At 42.7% G+C, this 19,893-nt stretch overlaps 1 protein-coding gene across 5 annotated transcripts in view; it reads right to left on the bottom strand.

The window, feature by feature from the left end:
- LOC124594774 (leukocyte elastase inhibitor-like) overlaps window positions 1–19,893 on the bottom strand; it is a 193,857-nt gene that overhangs the window by 32,149 nt on the left and 141,815 nt on the right. Inside the window, exon 8 of one of the 5 annotated variants that reach the window (XM_047133179.1) lies at window positions 14,654–14,823. The exons of the other annotated variants lie outside the window; for them this stretch is intronic. Within the exon in view, the coding sequence (XP_046989135.1) occupies window positions 14,669–14,823 (155 nt within the window). The 3' untranslated portion in view covers window positions 14,654–14,668. Of the gene's footprint in view, window positions 1–14,653; window positions 14,824–19,893 lie in introns of those variants that run through there. 5 annotated transcript variants of the gene reach the window in all.

Below are 19,893 nucleotides of genomic sequence, written 5' to 3'. Positions count from 1 at the left end.
TGAAAATCTGAGTGTGCAAGATCATGCGAATAAGGTGGGTGTGGAATGACTTCCCAACCCAACGCCTGCAAAGTGTTTTCTGTCAGTCAAGCAGAATACGGTAGGGTGTCATAGTGGAGTAACGCCATTTTATACAGTCTTCCTGGTCGGTGTTCTTGGATTGCGTCTGCAAGTCGTTTCAATTGTTGCCAATAAAGGTCAGAAGTGATCGTTATATCTTGGGGGAACAGTCAATGGTACACCACATCGTCGCTGATCCATCTGACGCATAACATTATCTTTTATGATGCACAAAGATCTTTGTATAAGGAGTTGCTGCTTCGTTTTGTGCTCAACCACTCCTTTCTTGTCCTTACGTTGGCATAAAGATACCATTTCTTGTCGCCAGCAACGGTTAAGAATAGGAATGGTGGGTGCTGCTCACTAGTCAACTGACGACGAGCAAGCAGAGATGCATAAATGGTCACCTTTGTATTTGTGTGTTTTTGGCTTAGAGTATGTGATATTCACACACCCCATTTCTGAATCTGCTGCATTACACGACGATGAAATAATCACAGCTCATCACATTTGTCGGTTGTCTAGTACACTCTCGTGGATAATTATGGACTAATGTCTTTAAGCGATCTTCCTGAAACCCCGAGGGTCTTCTTGAGCATGGAGAGTAAATAATGTCAAAACGACGCTCCTTAAAAAAAAAAGGTAATAAAAAAATAAAAAAAAGTTCTTGTCGTGCTCTGGCCAACGGCGTTATCCCCAAACACGACACAAATGTTTCTGGCTAGAAACTTTCTAGAGCATACACCTCCACTCACTATCCTTAAATGACAGAATGACAATATGTAAACATAAATAGTAACATTGAAATGCAAATAAAAAACGTCAGTCGATAAATAACCCATAGAAACCGGAATACTAACGTGCAAAAGAGAAACACTCGGATTTCTGTGCCAACTTAACAGATCAAGTTGTAGCGTCGCAAGTTTGTTCCGAGCGAACGTTTGTCTTAGGATAGCTAGCTGCATGTACCTTCAGGGGCTGACATCTCCCGGCCTAACCGGGAGACACACGCGCTTCTGTCACTGCTTGCCGTATCCAATGTCTCTTACTGGATCCGTACATTCACCACCTATAAGAACCTGAATAAATTATATTAGATATTATTCGATCATTTTCAAAATCGGTACACTACCTTTCGACATTCAGGAAAAGATAACATCCAAATTTCAGCTATATAACTATCATAGTTTCAGAGATAAAAAAAATTTAAAAATTTGCTAAAAGAAGTCAAAAACCGACACTTACGAAACTAAATTCAGTTAGGAAATATAATAGTTTATCCTGTGGTATTAACTAAAAACATAAACAGAACTCCCAGAGTGCAGAATTAATTAATTGAGATCTTTCATATTAAAACCGTAGTTATTTTTCGTTTTCGTAATATAAAAATCAGACAAAATTATTATTGATATCTAAGATTGTTGTGGGAGTATATGTGAGTGAATGAGAGTGTGTACGTGGAACATCGCTAAATTTTAATATTGCGTTATATACCGTCTTAAGTAACCTGAAAGAGTTCCGCAAGCCTGTAGTGGGAAAATGTTCATAGGGAATTTACCCACTTTGCTGATGACGTATGTCTAGGTGTGATTGATATTGTAACAGAGCAGCCAGAAAGTCAGTTACAAGTTACATTTGTATATCAGAATGACGTAGATCCGTCTGTATGTAAGGAGTGGTGCAGGCCAGTTTTGGCGCGAGTATGATCACGAGCGAATATTCTGACTGGCAGTCAGTACGGTCAGCCAATCAGAATTGAGACGGTTCCCGCTCGTTACCTGATATTTATACCGGCAGTGAGGCCACAAGAAGGGAGTCTGTCGCTAGCTTTGAACGCGGACGGTCATGTTACTAGTGCGAGTCAAAATAATGTGTAAAGTGAAGGAATATTGAGTTCCTCGCGTTTGATTCGCGTCGTGACTAACGCTGATGTAGTTACGGACAGTTTTATGAAATTTTACAGTTTTAGAACTGTAATGTTAGAATGATATTCGCGTGTGAAAATTTGGCCTTCGTAGTTAGTATCTGCGTGGCATGTTTCAGCATTCAACCACTGAGCATCTTTGGGGAGGAATTTCTTTTTTGAAATCCACCAAAAGGACCGAATATAATAAATCATGTAAGTGGTGAAATTAATTACTGTGGAAACGTTTAACTCGGGTTGGATTTGGACGGATTTCTGGCTGCTGCGATTGCGAAATGAGTATGAATTGTGATCTTGACGAAAATAACCAATAGTTTAAATGTGGATTTAATAGTACCGTTTCTTTGGTTATAAGAACAAATAAGCATTTTTGTGTGGAAATTTCGGACATTATTTTCCAGAAGCCAATCCATAATCTTACCGCCCGATAAATTTTTTATTGACAGTTTTTCTATAGAACTTTATTTCATTATTAGAATTACACGGCCTCAGTAAGTGTAGATAGTAGATGGTGTTTTTTTTTTTTTTTTTTTTTTTTTATCAACGCCAGGTGAGGTAGGTGAATTTCTAGTTTGCAGCCAGCACAGTACACGAAATTTTCAAACCCCGCCACGCCGCAAAGTATATCACCCCACATTAAAAGTAGAAATATATGGCTCAAGTATTTTAACGATTTTCTATTGAGGAAATGACATTTGTGCAATTACTAAAGAAGTCTGGATCAAAGTAACAAAGAGAAGAAGTATTCCATGGTTACCAGCAAAAAGGATATGGGATGTTGAAGCCATGGGTACAATAAGTAAGCGAATAAGAAAGCAAGCAATGTTGGAAGTAGATTTTCTGTGTAGAAGATTTGAGGTTAATGTGAGGATAGTTCCAGGGGTGTGTATGAATAATACTGGATGTGCACTGGCTAATAGAAACCTGTGCAACTGCTGATTTTGCGACTGGTATTGAAACGATAAAGATAGTTGAAAAAGGGAACTGAACCAACTTCTGCAGCATATGTGCTCCCAAAGAATGAACACCGTAATGTTCATGTTAAAATATGGAAAGATAAAAGGAACCGGTACTCTGATGAAAATAGCAATGAAATAGTGGAAGATGCATATGATACAAATGCAGCTTGTAATGAAGTAATGAATTGTGCCATATGCAAAGAGGAAAATATTTCAAATGATATTATAGATGAAAATAGTGGGAATGAGGTTTACGCCCTAAGTTCAAATTTTGTAGCGTCCAAACAGAATATTGACGAAGCAATTGACGGTAAAGCAATTGAAATGGAAGATACAGAGTACAGTGAGACAGAAGCACTAAGAAAGTTGTTGACGAAACATACAAAAGTATTCTCCGAAAGACTTCTGTGGTGTCACCGCCAGACAGCACACTTGCTAGGTGGTAGCCTTTAAATCGGCCGCGGTCCGTTAGTATACGTCGGACCCGCGTGTCGCCACTATCAGTGATTGCAGACCGAGCGCCGCCACACGGCAGGTCTAGAGAGACTTCCTGGCACTCGCCCCAGTTGTACAGCCGACTTTGCTAGCGATGGTTCACTGACAAATTACGCTCTCATTTGCCGAGACGACAGTTAGCGTAGCCTTCAGCTACGTCATTTGCTACGACCTAGCAAGGCGCCATTATCATTTGCTATTTATCTTGTGATGCATGTACCGTCAGACCGATGTTCACCAATTATGGATTAAAGTTAAGTATTCCAGAAGCTACGTACTTTTTTTTACTAGACTCAACCCCTTTAACTGTTCCAGACCTCACGCCAGCCTGCGTGAGCTTAAACGCGTGCCTTTCGGCTATCTCATAGTGGCTTGGCTGTCTTGCCAAGTCACAACAACTTCGTATTAGGAAGGACTTTGCTTACTGATGTGAAGTAAAAGAGCATAGCCCTTCGGAACTGTCTCCTTATGGCACACCAAAGGAGGAGACTGTGCATAAAGAAATTAAATGTCTGTTGTAATGGGGTATAAAGGAGAGAAGCTAGTATTGTAGACCACTTGTTATCGCAATTGAACTGGATGGATCCATGTGAATAACTTAAGATGCAAAGGCAATAAATAAAATAATAATTCCAGTAATGGATAGACCAGAAAAATTAGACAAACTTATTACATAATCTAATGGTGTACAGGTGATTTAACAGCTAGATTTTTGGCAACTGCCGTTAGTAAGAATGCAGAAGGTACACCACATTCATTTACATGGGCTAGTTTTATCACTTCAGAGTGGCACCATTTGATTTAAATGTCTCTTTCGGCATTTATGTATATGTTGAGTTGGGTATTAGGAGAGTAAGTGTTGTCAAAAACTACATGTTACATGCGTGATGTATTAACTCCAGCTAATAACTGGAATGTACACAGTGCACTAGCTGATGATTTAATAATGGAAAAGAAAGTGAGGCAAGTATTGGAGAAAGTGGAGTATTTTAAAAGAGAAAAGCATCGAATCAACAGATGAATGGGCTCACGTACAGCATTACCCCCAGATAGTCTGAGAAATACACTGCTGACAGAAAAGCGCAGCACCAAGAAGGAGTTATGCAACATAAACGAAAGTTGTTAGGCGTGTTTCTACATCTGTTGATGCTGTCTGTTCGGATTTCGCCACACCACAGTGGCTTAAGAGTGGCGCTAGTAGCGCCACAATGAGGATGTAAATCAGGTTTGCTTAATGCTGTAAAGGTCGTGCTGACCTGGTGTCAGTCAAGAATGCCTTTAAGGAGGCAAAGATGCCGTAATCAACACCTCACTGAGTTTGAATAAGGGCTACGAGAAGCCGGATGTACCTGCTGCGATACTGCAGACAGACGTGGCAGGAATGTAGCCACTGTACATGACTGCTGGCAGCAGCTGTCAGGTCAATGTAAAGTCGCAAAAAGACCAGGTTCCAGATGGCCACGTGGCACTACCGAGAGGGAAGACTACCGTGTTTTGCGTATGGCTCTGGCGCGTTGCATTGCATCTGCAGCAGTAATCTGGGCAGCAGTCAACACCACAGTGGCACAACGATCTGTTACACATCGGTTACTTCAAGGAGAGCTCTGGACCAGACGCCCTGTAGCGTGCATTCCAATAGCCCCAAACCACCGCCATTTGTGAGAGCTCGTTGGAGGGCAGAGTGGAAGTATGTTGTAGTTTTTGATGAACGCTGTTTCTAGCTCGGTGCCAGTGGCGGTCATGTGTTAGGAAGAAGCCAGTTGAGGGCCTGCAATCAACCTGCTTACGTGGTAGACACACTGGTCCTATACCTGGAGTGGCACTATGGAGTGCGATTTCGTATGAGAGCAGGAACCGTCTCGTGGTTAACCCACGCACCCTGACTGCAAATTTGTTCGTCGGTCTGGTGATTTGACCTGCCGCGCTGTCATTCATGAACAGCATTCTCGGAGGTGGTTTCCAACATACCGCATTTGGAACCCAACAGGCTCTACATGTTGAAATGTTGACATGTTGTCTTGGCATGCTCAATCACCAGATCTGCCCCCAATTGAGCACATGTGGGGTATCATTAGGCAACTCCATCATCGTTCAAAAACAGCATTAATCACCCCTGTTTTGATCGACCAAGTGCAACGGGCATAGACTCCACCCCACGGACTGACATCGAACACCTGTACAACGCAATGAATTCACATTTGAATGCTGACATTCAACATGACGACGATTACAGTGGTTATTAATGTAACAACATTTCACATTTCGCAATTACACTAACCTGTGATCTTCCAACGTTAATCATTTGAATATGTTACCTACACAAATGTATTTCTGAAATTTCATTATTCTCAATTACACTCCTGGAAATGGAAAAAAGAACACATTGACACCGGTGTGTCAGACCCACCATACTTGCTCCGGACACTGCGAGAGGGCTGTACAAGCAATGATCACACGCACGGCACAGCGGACACACCAGGAACCGCGGTGTTGGCCGTCGAATGGCGCTAGCTGCGCAGCATTTGTGCACCGCCGCCGTCAGTGTCAGCCAGTTTGCCGTGGCATACGGAGCTCCATCGCAGTCTTTAACACTGGTAGCATGCCGCGTCAGGGAGGCCGGGTGGACGTACCGCCGAATTGCTCAACACGTGGGGCGTGAGGTCTCCACAGTACGTCGATGTTGTCGCCAGTGGTCGGCGGAAGGTGCACGTGGTGCCCGTCGACCTGGGACCGGGCCGCAGCGACGCACGGATCACGCCAAGACCGTAGGATCCTACGCAGTGCCGTAGGGGACCGCACCGCCACTTCCCAGCAAATTAGGGACACTGTTGCTCCTGGGGTATCGGCGAGGACCATTCGCAACCGTCTCCATGAAGCTGGGCTACGGTCCCGCACACCGTTAGGCCGTCTTCCGCTCACGCCCCAACATCGTGCAGCCCGCCTCCAGTGGTGTCGCGACAGGCGTGAATGGAGGGACGAATGGAGACGTGTCGTCTTCAGCGATGAGAGTCGCTTCTGCCTTGGTGCCAATGATGGTCGTATGCGTGTTTGGCGCCGTGCAGGTGAGTGCCACAATCAGGACTGCATACGACCGAGGCACACAGGGCCAACACCCGGCATCATGGTGTGGGGAGCGATCTCCTACACTGGCCGTACACCACTGGTGATCGTCGAGGGGACACTGAATAGTGCACGGTACATCCAAACCGTCATCGAACCCATCGTTCTACCATTCCTAGACCGGCAAGGGAACTTGCTGTTCCAACAGGACAATGCACGTCCGCATGTATCCCGTGCCACCCAACGTGCTCTAGAAGGTGTAAGTCAACTACCCTGGCCAGCAAGATCTCCGGATCTGTCCCCCATTGAGCATGTTTGGGACTGGATGAAGCGTCGTCTCACGCGGTCTGCACGTCCAGCACGAACGCTGGTCCAACTGAGGCGCCAGGTGGAAATGGCATGGCAAGCCGTTCCACAGGACTACATCCAGCATCTCTACGATCGTCTCCATGGGAGAATAGCAGCCTGCATTGCTGCGAAAGGTGGATATACACTGTACTAGTGCTGACATTGTGCATGCTCTGTTGCCTGTGTCTATGTGCCTGTGGTTCTGTCAGTGTGATCATGTGATGTATCTGACCCCAGGAATGTGTCAATCAAGTTTCCCCTTCCTGGGACAATGAATTCACGGTGTTCTCATTTCAATTTCCAGGAGTATATTTTATGGTGTTGAGATTTCTTTTTCTATTAGTCTAGTTGCAGTATACTTGCATGGGCCACTACCTGCAACCAAGTGAGGATTTAACTCGGCAATCCACGCTTCGATTGGCACGACTGTTACACATTTGCTACCACTTTGATGTCAGGTAAAACTATATCCCTTGTCGAAAAATACTAGTAATGTCATAACACATAATACGAAGAAAGATTACGTGAAAATTATTGGTTAGTTGCAAAAAGTTCTTATTAATAGTGGTTCGCTGTTTATCGGAAAAGTAGGCCACAACTTATTAAGGGAAACATAAGCAGTACCAGTTTATATATCTAAAATACTTTCCATCATACAGTCCTGCAGGCTAAGTGATGAGAGACAGCTAGACTGCGCTAAAACACTCAGTCTGGCAAAAGAACTTCAAGACATTTGAACAAATAATGAATGAGTTACCACACTCAGTGACAGAATTATCACCACATGAAGTAATATTTGGTCGAAGTCTTTAAATATTTATGAGTAAGTTGCTACATTTTCTTTTAAAAGGAAGATTTCGTAAGATGAAAACCCAAAAAAAGAAAACGGTGAAAGTGACAAATGTACACTCATGGGGCAATGGCAGAATTTTTTTCTGATAGGAGATTTAGTCTTGGTGAAAGTGAGGACTAGTTTATCAAAAAATAAGTTCCTGTAATTAAGAAATTCCATGAAATTTATGAGGATCTATTCTGAATTATACCGGGTGGTTATAATTAAACGTTCCCTATTTAACACATTATAACACAGAAACTAATTACCATACGTCTACCAAACATGGTATCATTAATGTCAAGGACATGGAGAAAAGAAATAATGCAGGCTCAGTTCAACTGAAACACTTTCAATGTGTTGCTACGGTACATCTTACCATCCGTGTCCAGAACAGTCTGAAAGAGCAGGATTGTATTCTACGCAGCGGGACGAAGCATGTTCGTAGGTATGCTGGCTACCTCTCTTCATATGCTCCCCTTCAGATCAGCACATGTGTGAACGATCCGCTGGTAAACCCTGTCCTTCAGATAACCCCACAACCAGAAACACAGGGAGGGAGATCAGACGATCGATACCGGCCAAGCATTTGGTAACGATCGGCTGCCAATTCGATCGCTTCCAAATGTGTTTCGGAGAGGCAGTAAAACTTCACGAGGGATTTGCGGTGGGGCCCCATCTTGCATGAAAACTGTTGAGTTCAATGCGTCTCTCTCCTTTAGGGTGAGTATGACATGCTGGCAAAGTATATCGCAGTAGTGCTGGCCAGTTACAATGCGCGTCTTTGGTCCTTGAGCTCCAACCTGTTCAAGAAAGAATGGGCCAATGATGAACGTAGCCGTGGAAGTCACACCAGACTATGACACATTCACTACATAGAGGAACTTCATGTGCAGTGACTGGAGGTGAAGATCTCCACATTCGGTAGTTCTGTGTGTTCACCTCAAACGTCAGAGAAAAAGGAGCCTCGTCTGTCCATAGGATGGTCGAGGGCCAGCCCTCGTCAACCTCAATCCTTGTGAGAAAGTGGAGAGCGAAGTCCACACGTCGTTTTGCATCCGGTGGTGCAAGCTGCAGCACGATATCGATATTGTACGGATACCATCTGACAATGGTTCGAAGCACTTTCCGTACAGTTGACCAGGGGATGTTCAACTGTCGTGACACAGCACGCGCATTGCCTGGCAATCGGGAACTGCGCGCAGCGTTGTCTGCCATTGCAACAGCGTTTTTATCAACCACCTGTGGTGCAACAGGTCGTCGGCATTTTCCCGGAGCGACGCCGAGTTCTCCGGTGGATTCGAACTTCTTCGTCATGCTCTTCACAGCAGAGAAAGAGGACCCTTCCGTGATCCTTTCAGCCAGCGATATTTTCGAAGTGCAGCTGCAGCATTACTGTTGTTTTGATAACAGAGCTTCACCAGTAATGTCCTGCTCCTTTTGTCCAAGCTCATGTTGACACTTCAACAAGTGCACTGCGCTAGTCAGATATGTGAGACTATCAATCATGATGACTGATCACGGCACCTGGTGGCCATAGTTGGGACTGGTCGTTGCCGCTGTGATGCATGGAAATCATGCACCCCATGCTCTGGACATTAATACCACCAAGTTTGGTACTCATACGGTAATTAGTTTCCTTGTTATAACGTGTTAAATAGGGAATGTGTAATTATAACCACCCGATATGTATAGCAGGTTCTAATGCTGTGGAACTGGCAACAGCTGTAACGAACATGTCGAAACATATCTATAACAGTGTAGACATTACACCCTACTGTGTATAAAAATTTAGATGTGTTTTTATTACACTGCAAAACTAGACATTCCTTTCAATGAAAATTAAGATCTAATCATTTAAGTAAGTACTATGTTCAGTAATTAATTATATTACGCTATGTCAATTCTAATTTAATTAATGTTTGTTTAATGCTTCTATAAAGATCTATGGCATCAGTCACTAACGTTTTACATTTCGTGTATAATATGAAGCACATAAAAGATCAGAGTGCACTGCGTTAGTGCGATGGCCGTAAAAATAGCTGAGTGTATCCAGAACCACCAGAGGACTGATGTGAGTTACAAGGCTGTGACTTAAAAGGCAGTGAACTGCGTGCTGATGGCAGTGTAATCAAGGACACATTAGCGCCCAGCTAAAGGAAAACAAGGGTCCCAATGCTGTTTGATGTGTAATATCTGTCATAAATTTTCATGCTTCCTTAAAAATAGACAAAGCGATTATTTTCTCACTGAATAGATCGTAATTAGTGTGTCACTTGTATTGATGTATGTTTATTTAGATGATTTCGTTACTGCTCTAAGTATTATTAATATATGATGACTTTATTTCAGGTAGATAATATTTTTATATGCACGTAATCTATTCCTTTTTGATATTTACTTCATGTAAGACTGTATTCAAGAAAAGCAAAGAGGAGATGCCAAAACTGAATTCAACAACCAGACCATGAATCAATGGCTGGTTTTGCACAACCAACAAGAACATGCACATGAGAAATTTACACTATTAACCAGTAGCATGGCTCTATTGTTAGTACTGGATACAAATGAGCAGAGAGTCGTTACCAAATGAATGAAAATCAGAAATATTAAATCTTATTATATTGTATTGCTATATTTGTAAAATTAATTTTCGCCTATGGTAGTTGAAAACACATAGTACACCCAGATAATTGATAGTGATAGTAACAATGTTTTCGTTGTTTGCAATATCTTTCTGACAGTGCATATGAACATCTTAGGATTTCTATGATTAAATGCAATTTCAGAATTTGTTCAACCAAAATAGCAGTGTATTATCATTGTAATGGTGTGAATAAAGCCCCAGTCCAAGTAGGTTTGAACCTTGTTTTAACTCTTTTTTTTTTTTAATTTCAGTATCTAATAAAAGTAGAAAATATTAAGAAAGAATTTGTTCAGGGGTTGTGTGGCACAAGTGCTACTTTGCACGTTATGATTTATCATATTTTACGGAGTAACATACGCTGTTGTTGCGATGCATGCCAGTAGAAAAGACAGGTCACCTGCTCCACTAGCGACAGAAGTTCATGCAACATTGTTAGCGAATATGTGGAAGTGATGTGAGTAGACTAAGCTATATTTGAGAGATGACAGATAGTAGGAAATCTTGCATCAAGCTTTGGCGCCAAGATACTTAATGTCCAGTATTAATATTTTATATTTAATTGCTTAGGAAACAAATTTGACAATACTAAATACTTTTCCCATTTAGATGTCGATGTTTATTATTATTATTCGAATTCAGCATTTCACAACCCTGCTGATTTATGATATCACATTATTTTACTTCTTTTGGCTACCCAATACTTCATTCTTGGTCTTGTTGTTCTCTCCTCTCTTCTATCCATGTCCCTCCTTTCTTCTTCTGTGTTTTATTCTGAAAATTCTGACCTGTTTGTATATTTCTCCGATTTCATGTCGTTCTCTGTTATCCACAACCCTTGTACATCATTTCAAACTCTTGCAAACCATCAAATTTGGGTTACTGAACTATTGTCAAAGAATTTGAATACTTTTTGTCAGCATACTGTTATCCATTCTTTTTATGTTGCCACGAAATGTAATCCTCCGTTTCCTCATTGTATCTACTACATTCTCAGCTTTCTCATACACCTGTTTGTCGCTTCTCAAATTCCAAATCCTATTTTCTTTCCTTGGACTTATATTTTTCGAATTATTCTTCCTTAATTTTCTCCAAATTACTTAACTGTTTAGCTGTGTTTGTGGCGAAGCATCCTGAGACATAAAGGCACCCAGTTATAATCACCAAACTGTCACACCTCAATTTTGTATTAATAGAAAAACTAAACTCTGCCCGAACAGGCCATGAAGACCCATCGGTACGGAGCGGCCGCCGTGTCATCCTCAGTCCACAGGCGTCACTGGATGCGACTTTGGTGGGGCATGTGGTCAGCACAACGCTCTCCCGAATGTACGTCACTTTACGAGACTGGAGCCGCTGCTTCTCAGTGAAGTAGCTCCTCATTTTGCCTCACAAAGTCTGAGTGCATCCCGCTTGCCAACAGCGCTCGCCAGACCGGATGGTTATCCATACAAGTGCTAGCCCAGCCCGACAGCGCTTAAATTCGGTGATCTGACGGGAACCGGTGTTACCACTGCGGCAAGGCCGTTGGCAATTTTGCCTGAATAAATAAGGATTTTTTATTGTGTCTGTCCTTTGTTGAGTGGAATGCCATTCACATTTTTGTGACTCTGTTTACATTTTTGTGACTCTGTTTATGATTGCAGAGAATTTGGCTGGATTGTTTCTCCGAAGTATTTAAATTTTTATATTTCAAAACACATGATATAATTAAAAATGTGTTACTGAGACTGAAGAACGAATGAGAGTTGTTTTAAATAACATTATAATTGCTGAATCTCTCGTTACTAATATGTTGGCTATAGTGACAATCATAGATTTTTATTTTAATGTCTGCTGAACTGTTTGATTCAGACGCCAGTAAATTCCTCTCCTGTATCAAAATATTCATCTCAGACTTGCCTATAATCAATTATTTATTCAGTATTTAAATCTCTGTCTTCCTCTACAGTTCCTACCTACTACCTATCCCTCGAGTACCATGGAAGCAATTCCCTGATGTCTTTACCCATGTCCTATCATCCTGTCCTTTCTCCTGTTAATGTTTTCCGTGTGCTCTGCTCCTCGCCAAATCTGCAGACAACTTCCTCACTTCTTATTTCACCAGTTCATCTAATTTTTTACATCTTTCTGTAACACTATCTCTCAAACGCTTCGATTATCTTCTTTTCCAGTTCTCGACTAGTGCATGATTCACTTCCATGCAGTGCTGTGTTTCAAATGTACATTCTCCGAAATTTCTTCCACTAATTAAGGTCGATGTTTGATAGTACTACGGTAGCCTTCTTTAAGCCAAGACTTCCCTCTTCATGTGTGCTAGTCGGCTATTTTTGCCCTCCTCGCTTTGTCCATCGTGTTTTATCCCATCTGAAACCATAGTGCATGCTCATTACACTGATGGTTCCTGCAATTTTTCAACGCAGAGTAGAAAAATTATCAGCTAATAATATATCGATAATATTTCACATGGAATTTTAATCCCACTCTTGAACCATTCTTTTATTTCCTTTATTCCTTCTTCGATATATGGCTTTAACTAAACGGCAAAAGCCCGCATCCTCCTCTTAAGCCATTTGTAATACAAGTTCTTTGTTCTCGGTCTTCCATTCTTATTGTTCCATCTCGGCTCCTGTACATATTGTATATCACCTGTATTGTCTAATACTTTACACCCATTTTACTTAGAATTTCGAACATCTTTCACCATTGTACAAAGTCGATGATTTTTCGAGGTCCACAAATTCCATAAACGTGTCTCAGTTTTTCTGAAACCTTGCTTCCATTATCAAGCACAACTTCAGAACAGAATCCCTGATGCCGTCGACTTTCCTGAAGCCATACTGAATGTGGTGTTGTCGGAAGCGCGAGGTGTCAAGGCAAGTGAGGTAAGCTCGCAACGGAAGCACAAGTAAACATAGTCGATACAAGTACCGACGAATGAGGGACGGTGGCGTAGACACTCGCAGAAGAATTTCCGTACGCCATTGCATCAGCTCGCTTATTTACATCTGAGCGCAGTATCACTCAGTTTAGTCGGCAATCGTCTCTGAAGACAACAGCATCACGCTGTAAACACTCAAATAATGTTGTAACATCAATAGCAAACGTTATAACACAAACGTTTACATTTACATCGTAAATGAAGGGTAGAATCAAGTGCGTCGGTTTTTCATTGCAAAAATAGGCACACTTGATATTTGTCGATCACCGCGCCATCTACGACGAACGAGGAACACTGGTTTGAGTAAATCGTATGTATTTTTTGGTGTAGATTGCAAATATTTAATTAAAATGGCGAGTTCCAATTTCAAAATGCAAAGCTGTCCCCACCCATGGACGAGGTACGGTTAGGAAATGGCCAGTTGCAGGGCAGAACCGCTCAGCCACCCCGGCCGGCCAAATTGAAACATGTGATAGTGGGTCTGCAATCGGTTAAATTGAGATAGGGAACGAATGGCCGTAAACGCATACTTATTGTGCTATGGACATACACAGCGTACACAGCATAGCTACACCGTAGCTCATCGTAACTGTTCAAAGGTCTTCATCCGTTTCTACGGATGTTTCATACACCAGCATCTTGAAGTAATCCTAGAGGAAAAAATCCAACGGTCTGAGACAGGGCGATTGCGCTGGCCATGAGACAAGACCTCCTCTTCCAAACAACGATTGGGGTACGTATTGTTCAGGTGCTCGCGAACATTAAGTTGGAAGTGAGCTGGTGCACCATCACGTTGAAACCATATGCTTTATCTGACAACAATGATTCAGTCGACATGAACTGTGGCAGCAAATCTCGCATAACAGGTAACGTAGACCACTCAAACAGGGAATGCATCAGAGAAGGTCCTCTTAGGCGATTTTGGACAACGATCGCCCATACGTTGACAGAGAATCGTTGTTGGTGGCCACCGATGTGGGAGGCGTGGGGATTGTCCTCACTCTCGACAATACACTATCATCACTGTGAACTGTTACTATCAACTACGGTATGCGCTGTTATGTCCATAACACAGTAAATATGCATTTCCAACCACTGGCTCCCTAATCTCAATATAATCAGTTGTGGCTCCACTGTCAACTACTTAAATTTGACCCAAAAGGTTTTGACACCCTGTATACGCACATAATTCACTATAGTTCAGGTATTTTTGGCAGGTGCATTCGGTGGAGTAAAAATAGCTCAGTGTACTGGTTTCATATCCAGTTTCCGATTATTTTTCAGACGTGTTGTTCTTCAGAAGAAAATATGCGTGGTAAATTATGACCTCATAATGTAATTAATGCAACATTTACATCAAATGACAAAACAGTCAGCAGTCTGAACCTCGGGTAAGTCGTTCACTTCAGTATTCAGCGGGAGGGTCCGAGTAACGTCCCGCGAAGAGCACAATTTTCGTCTGCTGGTCCAGTATGAGGAACACGAATGGGTGATCCGCTCTGAAGACGATGGGGCTTGGTGGCTCAGGTTCAAAAAGGGAATCAACAGCGACGTCCACTACTGCTGAAAAATAACGAGACACGGACTACTTAAATGATCATTCAGCCCCCAAAGAAACGTTTACTGTTTACAGAAGAATAACATCTAAACTACAGATTTTGGTGATAAACGAAATGATAATTGAAAGTAAATTACACTGGAAGCAGTGAAATTTCTATTAAATTAACAGAGCAACTGGAATAGAAAACTGCGGTGAGTACAACGCTATTCCACGTAGAAGATTCTGTTTGCTGCATAGAAATAATCGCGACATCTTTTTCGTCACCTATGTATAGCACAAAACAGCAGGGAGGTCTCTTGTATTAAGCGTGGGAAAGAACAGAACTTGATAGATAACTTGATTTTTATGGATAATCCATTGCCACTCACGTGGGTAAGGGAGGTGTAGTAAACTGCAGCTAGAGGTAACAGCAGTCGTGCATCGTGTTGGGTGTACCTCCCATTGCCTCACACGAGACGAGAAAGCAATGTGCTTGGTGAGCGGTCAGGAACACGCGGTACGTGCTTGGCATTGTTGTCTGCAACCACAGTGTTCCCTAGTGGCAACGCCGTACAAATTCTGCCTCCGAAAACGAACACGTGCAAAACAGCAGTATTAATTTCTTTAGCAGTTCTCAATGTCGTTCGGCAAAAATCTCAAAAAAATATATAGAAATTTAACTGGTTGAAATATGCTTAGCATAACGGAAAGAGGTCTTAAAAAATTCCATTTCCACTAGGAGACAAAAACACATTTTTAATGAAAGTGACCTATTCTTGTGGTATTTAGTGTGGTAAGACAAACATCGTATGACCCTTTTTGTATTAACACTCAGTATTTCAAAACTACAAATTCTCGGTCCTCTGGAGAAGTACAACGGCCACTAGAGTGCGTTATTATTGTTCGTGTTGGATTTCTTAACAGGCGCCAGCCGCCTTGGCCTAGCGGTTCCAGGCGCTTAAGTCCGGAATCGCGCTGTTGCTAGGGTCGCAGGTTCGAGTCCTGCCTCGGGCACGGATGTGTGTGATGTCCTTAGGTTCGTTAGGTTTAAGTAGTTTTAAATCTATGGGACTTATGACCTCAGATGTTAAGTCGCATAGTGCTTATAGCCATTTGAACCATTCTTACCAGGCCTGGTGGGGCATGTAAGGGAGAGAGCAGCATCAGATGTTGAGTGACAACCATGTAGGACACTGGGATGCCGCATACGTATGTGAGACAGCGTTAACAGCACCTGATGGAACTTCCTGGCAGATTAAAACTGTGTGCCCGACCGAGACTCGAACTCGGGACCTTTGCCTTTCGCGGGCAAGTGCTCTACCAACTGAGCTACCGAAGCACGACTCACGCCCGGTACTCACAGATTTACTTCTGCCAGTACCTCGTCTCCTACCTTCCAAACTTAACAGAAGCTCTCCTGCGAAACTTGCAGAACTGGCACTCCTGAAAGAAAGGATATTGCGGGGACATGGCTTAGCCACAGCCTGGGGGATGTTTCCAGAATGAGATTTTCACTCTGCAGCGGAGTGTGCGCTGATATGAAACTTCCTGGAAGATTAAAACTGTGTGCCCGACCGAGACTCGAACTCGGGACCTTTGCCTTTCGCGGGCAAGTGCTATACCAACTGAGCTACCGAAGCACGACTCACGCCCGGTACTCACAGATTTACTTCTGCCAGTACCTCGTCTCCTACCTTCCAAACTTAACAGAAGCTCTCCTGCGAAACTTGCAGAACATCCCCCAGGCTGTGGCTAAGCCATGTCTCCGCAATATCCTTTCTTTCAGGAGTGCTAGTTCTGCAAGTTTCGCAGGAGAGCTTCTGTTAAGTTTGGAAGGTAGGAGACGAGGTACTGGCAGAAGTAAATCTGTGAGTACCGGGCGTGAGTCGTGCTTCGGTAGCTCAGTTGGTAGAGCACTTGTCCCGCGAAAAGCAAAGGTCTCGAGTTCGAGTCTCGGTCGGGCACACAGTTTTAATCTGCCAGGAAGTGTCATATCAGCGCACACTCCGCTGCAGAGTGAAAATCTCATTCTGGCAGCACCTGATGGAGTTTAAAGGGAGGCTAGTTGTGGGTCTCCGTTAGTCTGCTGGTAGATTCTTGCAATACCCAGATTTGTGGGCCATTCGGACGCTACAGTCGCCCGATGTTTGGCTGCACACAGAGATATACCAATCGTCAGAGGTTTCAATCAACCACACATGATCAGCACAAGGGAGGCTGCCGTATTGTGGACCGAGCACATCCGCGCCTGCCATCCGAGAACAAGTACTGGACCCCCTCTACTTTCTAATACAAGCAGCACCATTGGTCAGAGAGATGCTCAAAAATGGCACTATGGGACTTAACATATGAGGTCATCAGTCCCCTAGAACTTACAACTACTTAAACCTAAGTAACCTAAGGACGTCAGACACATCCATGACCGAGGCAGGATTCGAACCTGCGACTGTAGCGGCCACAACGGCCGGTGGTCAGAGAGATGCAGCAGGAGTATGGAATTACAGTCCCATGCATATGCTGCCGTTAACATCACAATGGCTGAGTTCGGAGTGGTGGCGTGGGCAAAGATCATATACTCCTAATGAATGACGTCGTATTGTGCTCAGCGTTGAACTGCTGTTTTTGCACTGCGTCGGATGACCGTCATCGGCGAGGACGGCGGCGACTTGGGGAGAGGTCCCATTCTTCCAACGTGTTGGAGAGGCTCAGCCGTGTTAGTACTGACGTCATGGCGTGGGGGGCTTCAAGAACTCTGACAGCGCAACGGAACGTCACTGACATCCTCACAGCTAGTCTGTCATCTCTTACGTCACAGTAACGTGGTGACATTTTTCAACATGACAATGCTCGTCCACACAAGGCACGTGTGTCTGTGAAGTGGCTGCGTGATGTTGAAGCAGTACCGTGGCCAGAAAGATCCACAGATCTCTCCCAGATATAATTTGTGTGAGACCAGCTCGGGTGTCAACTATGTCCCAGTGCCACTGTCTACAACGTGAAGCACAAGTTACCACAGTTGTAAGCCAGCTTACTCTGAAGGGGATACAACAAACACCTTGCCAAAGGAATCAGTGCATGCATCCAGACCACAAGAGATGCATCACCATCCTAATAAGTGGGATAATACTGCCAAGTTCTTGCGCTAACAGAATCACATCACTTACTGTACACTCTCTACGAGTGATGTTTTATGTCGTTTCCTCATCCCCTTGAGGGTGCCTCAATGTCTTTTTGTCAAGGAGTGTACATCTCATATTACCTAGTGTTTAAATTTATAATATGATTTGAAGTTTTCGTGGCATATGTTGCAGTACAAGTCGTAACTACTATGACAACTTCTTTGACTCCTTTTCATTATTTACAGCAGTTCATTCTGTTGCAACGCAGCCACACTTTTCTGTTTTTAGAACGTTCGGTTTTAAAAACTGTCCTGACAGTTTCTCTTACATTTATGGTAAGTTTGTGGGCAAAAAGCATCAAAGGAACTTTGGAGATATAGTTAGTAAAATGTACGTCGCTTACTTCGGACCTAAAATTGGTTACCAGGATCTCATAAAATTAAAAAAAAATAAGCCTTTGGATTTTCTATACCAATTACAATGGAGGAACCATTCTAATGATTAGTAGTGTACATGTCACCGCCTACAACTCACACTATACAAAAATAATTAGGTACCTAACCGTCAGTCTGCAATTTAGCTAGTGGATGATGGTTCAGAATTTCATGCTCCTAAGCCATCAAAAGCTTTTCATTACTTTATCCGAGATACTGAATAAAAGAGCGAATATAAAAATGTAGCAAATGAAGCAGACGAAAGAGAATAAGGACATTTAAAATTAATAAGCAGGAATGCCTGCAGGACAAATGCAAGGCTGTAGAAGCATGCATAACTAGGGGACATAAAAGCTGAAATGTGGGAGGGCTGTGTAACGGAAATAAACTTGAGGACAGCAAAATAGAAGGAGAAGAGAAAGTAACGGAAGATAAGATGGGAGTTAAAAGACGCAACTCGAACTAATAGCGCTGGAGCAGACGGCATTCCCTTGGAATTAGTGAGAGCCCAGGAAGAGTCAGCCATGCAAAATATGAGACAGACGAATACCCTTAGAACTCAAGAAGAGTGTAATACATTCAGTTCCAAAGAAGGGAATTTCTGATGGGCGTGAATATTACCGAATAATGAATATCACCGAATAATTAGTTTGATATATCATGTTTGCAAAGTTAGGAAACGAATTAATTACAGAAGAATGGAAAAACGTATAGAAGCCGACCTCAGGGAAGATCAGTCTCGCTTCCGGAAGAATGTAGAACCTGCAAGCCAATACTGACTCTAATTCTTGTATTAGATGTTAGGTAAAAGAAAGACAAACCGTTTACAACATTTGTGGATTTAGAGAAAGCTTTTGACACTTACTGGAATACACTCCTTGAAGGTATCTGTGATAAAATAGCGGGAGTGGAAGATTATTCATAACTATTACAGAAACCAAACTATGTTATAGGAGACGAAGGACATGGAAGAGGTGATTGTGATAAAGGGACTGAGACAAAGTTGTAGCCTATGCCCAATGTTAGTCAAAGTGTATATTGAGCAAACAGTAAAGGAACCCAAGGAAAAACTTGGGGAGCGAGAGTTTCAGGGAGAAGAAATATAAACTTCGAGGTTTGCCGGTGGCAAAAGGAAATAGATGAGCAATCGAACGAAATGGATAGTGCCTTTAAGACGGTTTGTAACATGAATATGAACAAAAGCAAAACAAGAGTCAGACGACGCTGATGGATATGAAACAAAGTAGTCGATGAGTTTCGCTATTTGGCCAGCAAAATAAATAATGGTGGTCTAATTGAGGACAATGCAAAATGCGGACTAACTATCGCAATAGAAGTATTATGAAAAAGGCGAATTTGTTAAGATCTAAGATACATTTAAATGTTATGAAGTCTTTTCTCAAAGTATTTATATGGAGTGTAACCTTTTACGGAAGTGAAACGTGAACGATAAACAGTTCAGGCAAGAAGAGAATAGAAACTTCCGAAATGAGACAGCAAAAAAGGATACCGAAGATTCGATGTGTAGTCGAGTAAC

The sequence above is a fragment of the Schistocerca americana genome, chromosome 2 (genome assembly GCF_021461395.2).
Source record: "Schistocerca americana isolate TAMUIC-IGC-003095 chromosome 2, iqSchAmer2.1, whole genome shotgun sequence".
NCBI lineage: Eukaryota > Metazoa > Arthropoda > Insecta > Orthoptera > Acrididae > Schistocerca > Schistocerca americana.
Note: the sequence above shows the minus strand (reverse complement) of the source record. Positions and strands in the feature narration are given on the sequence as shown.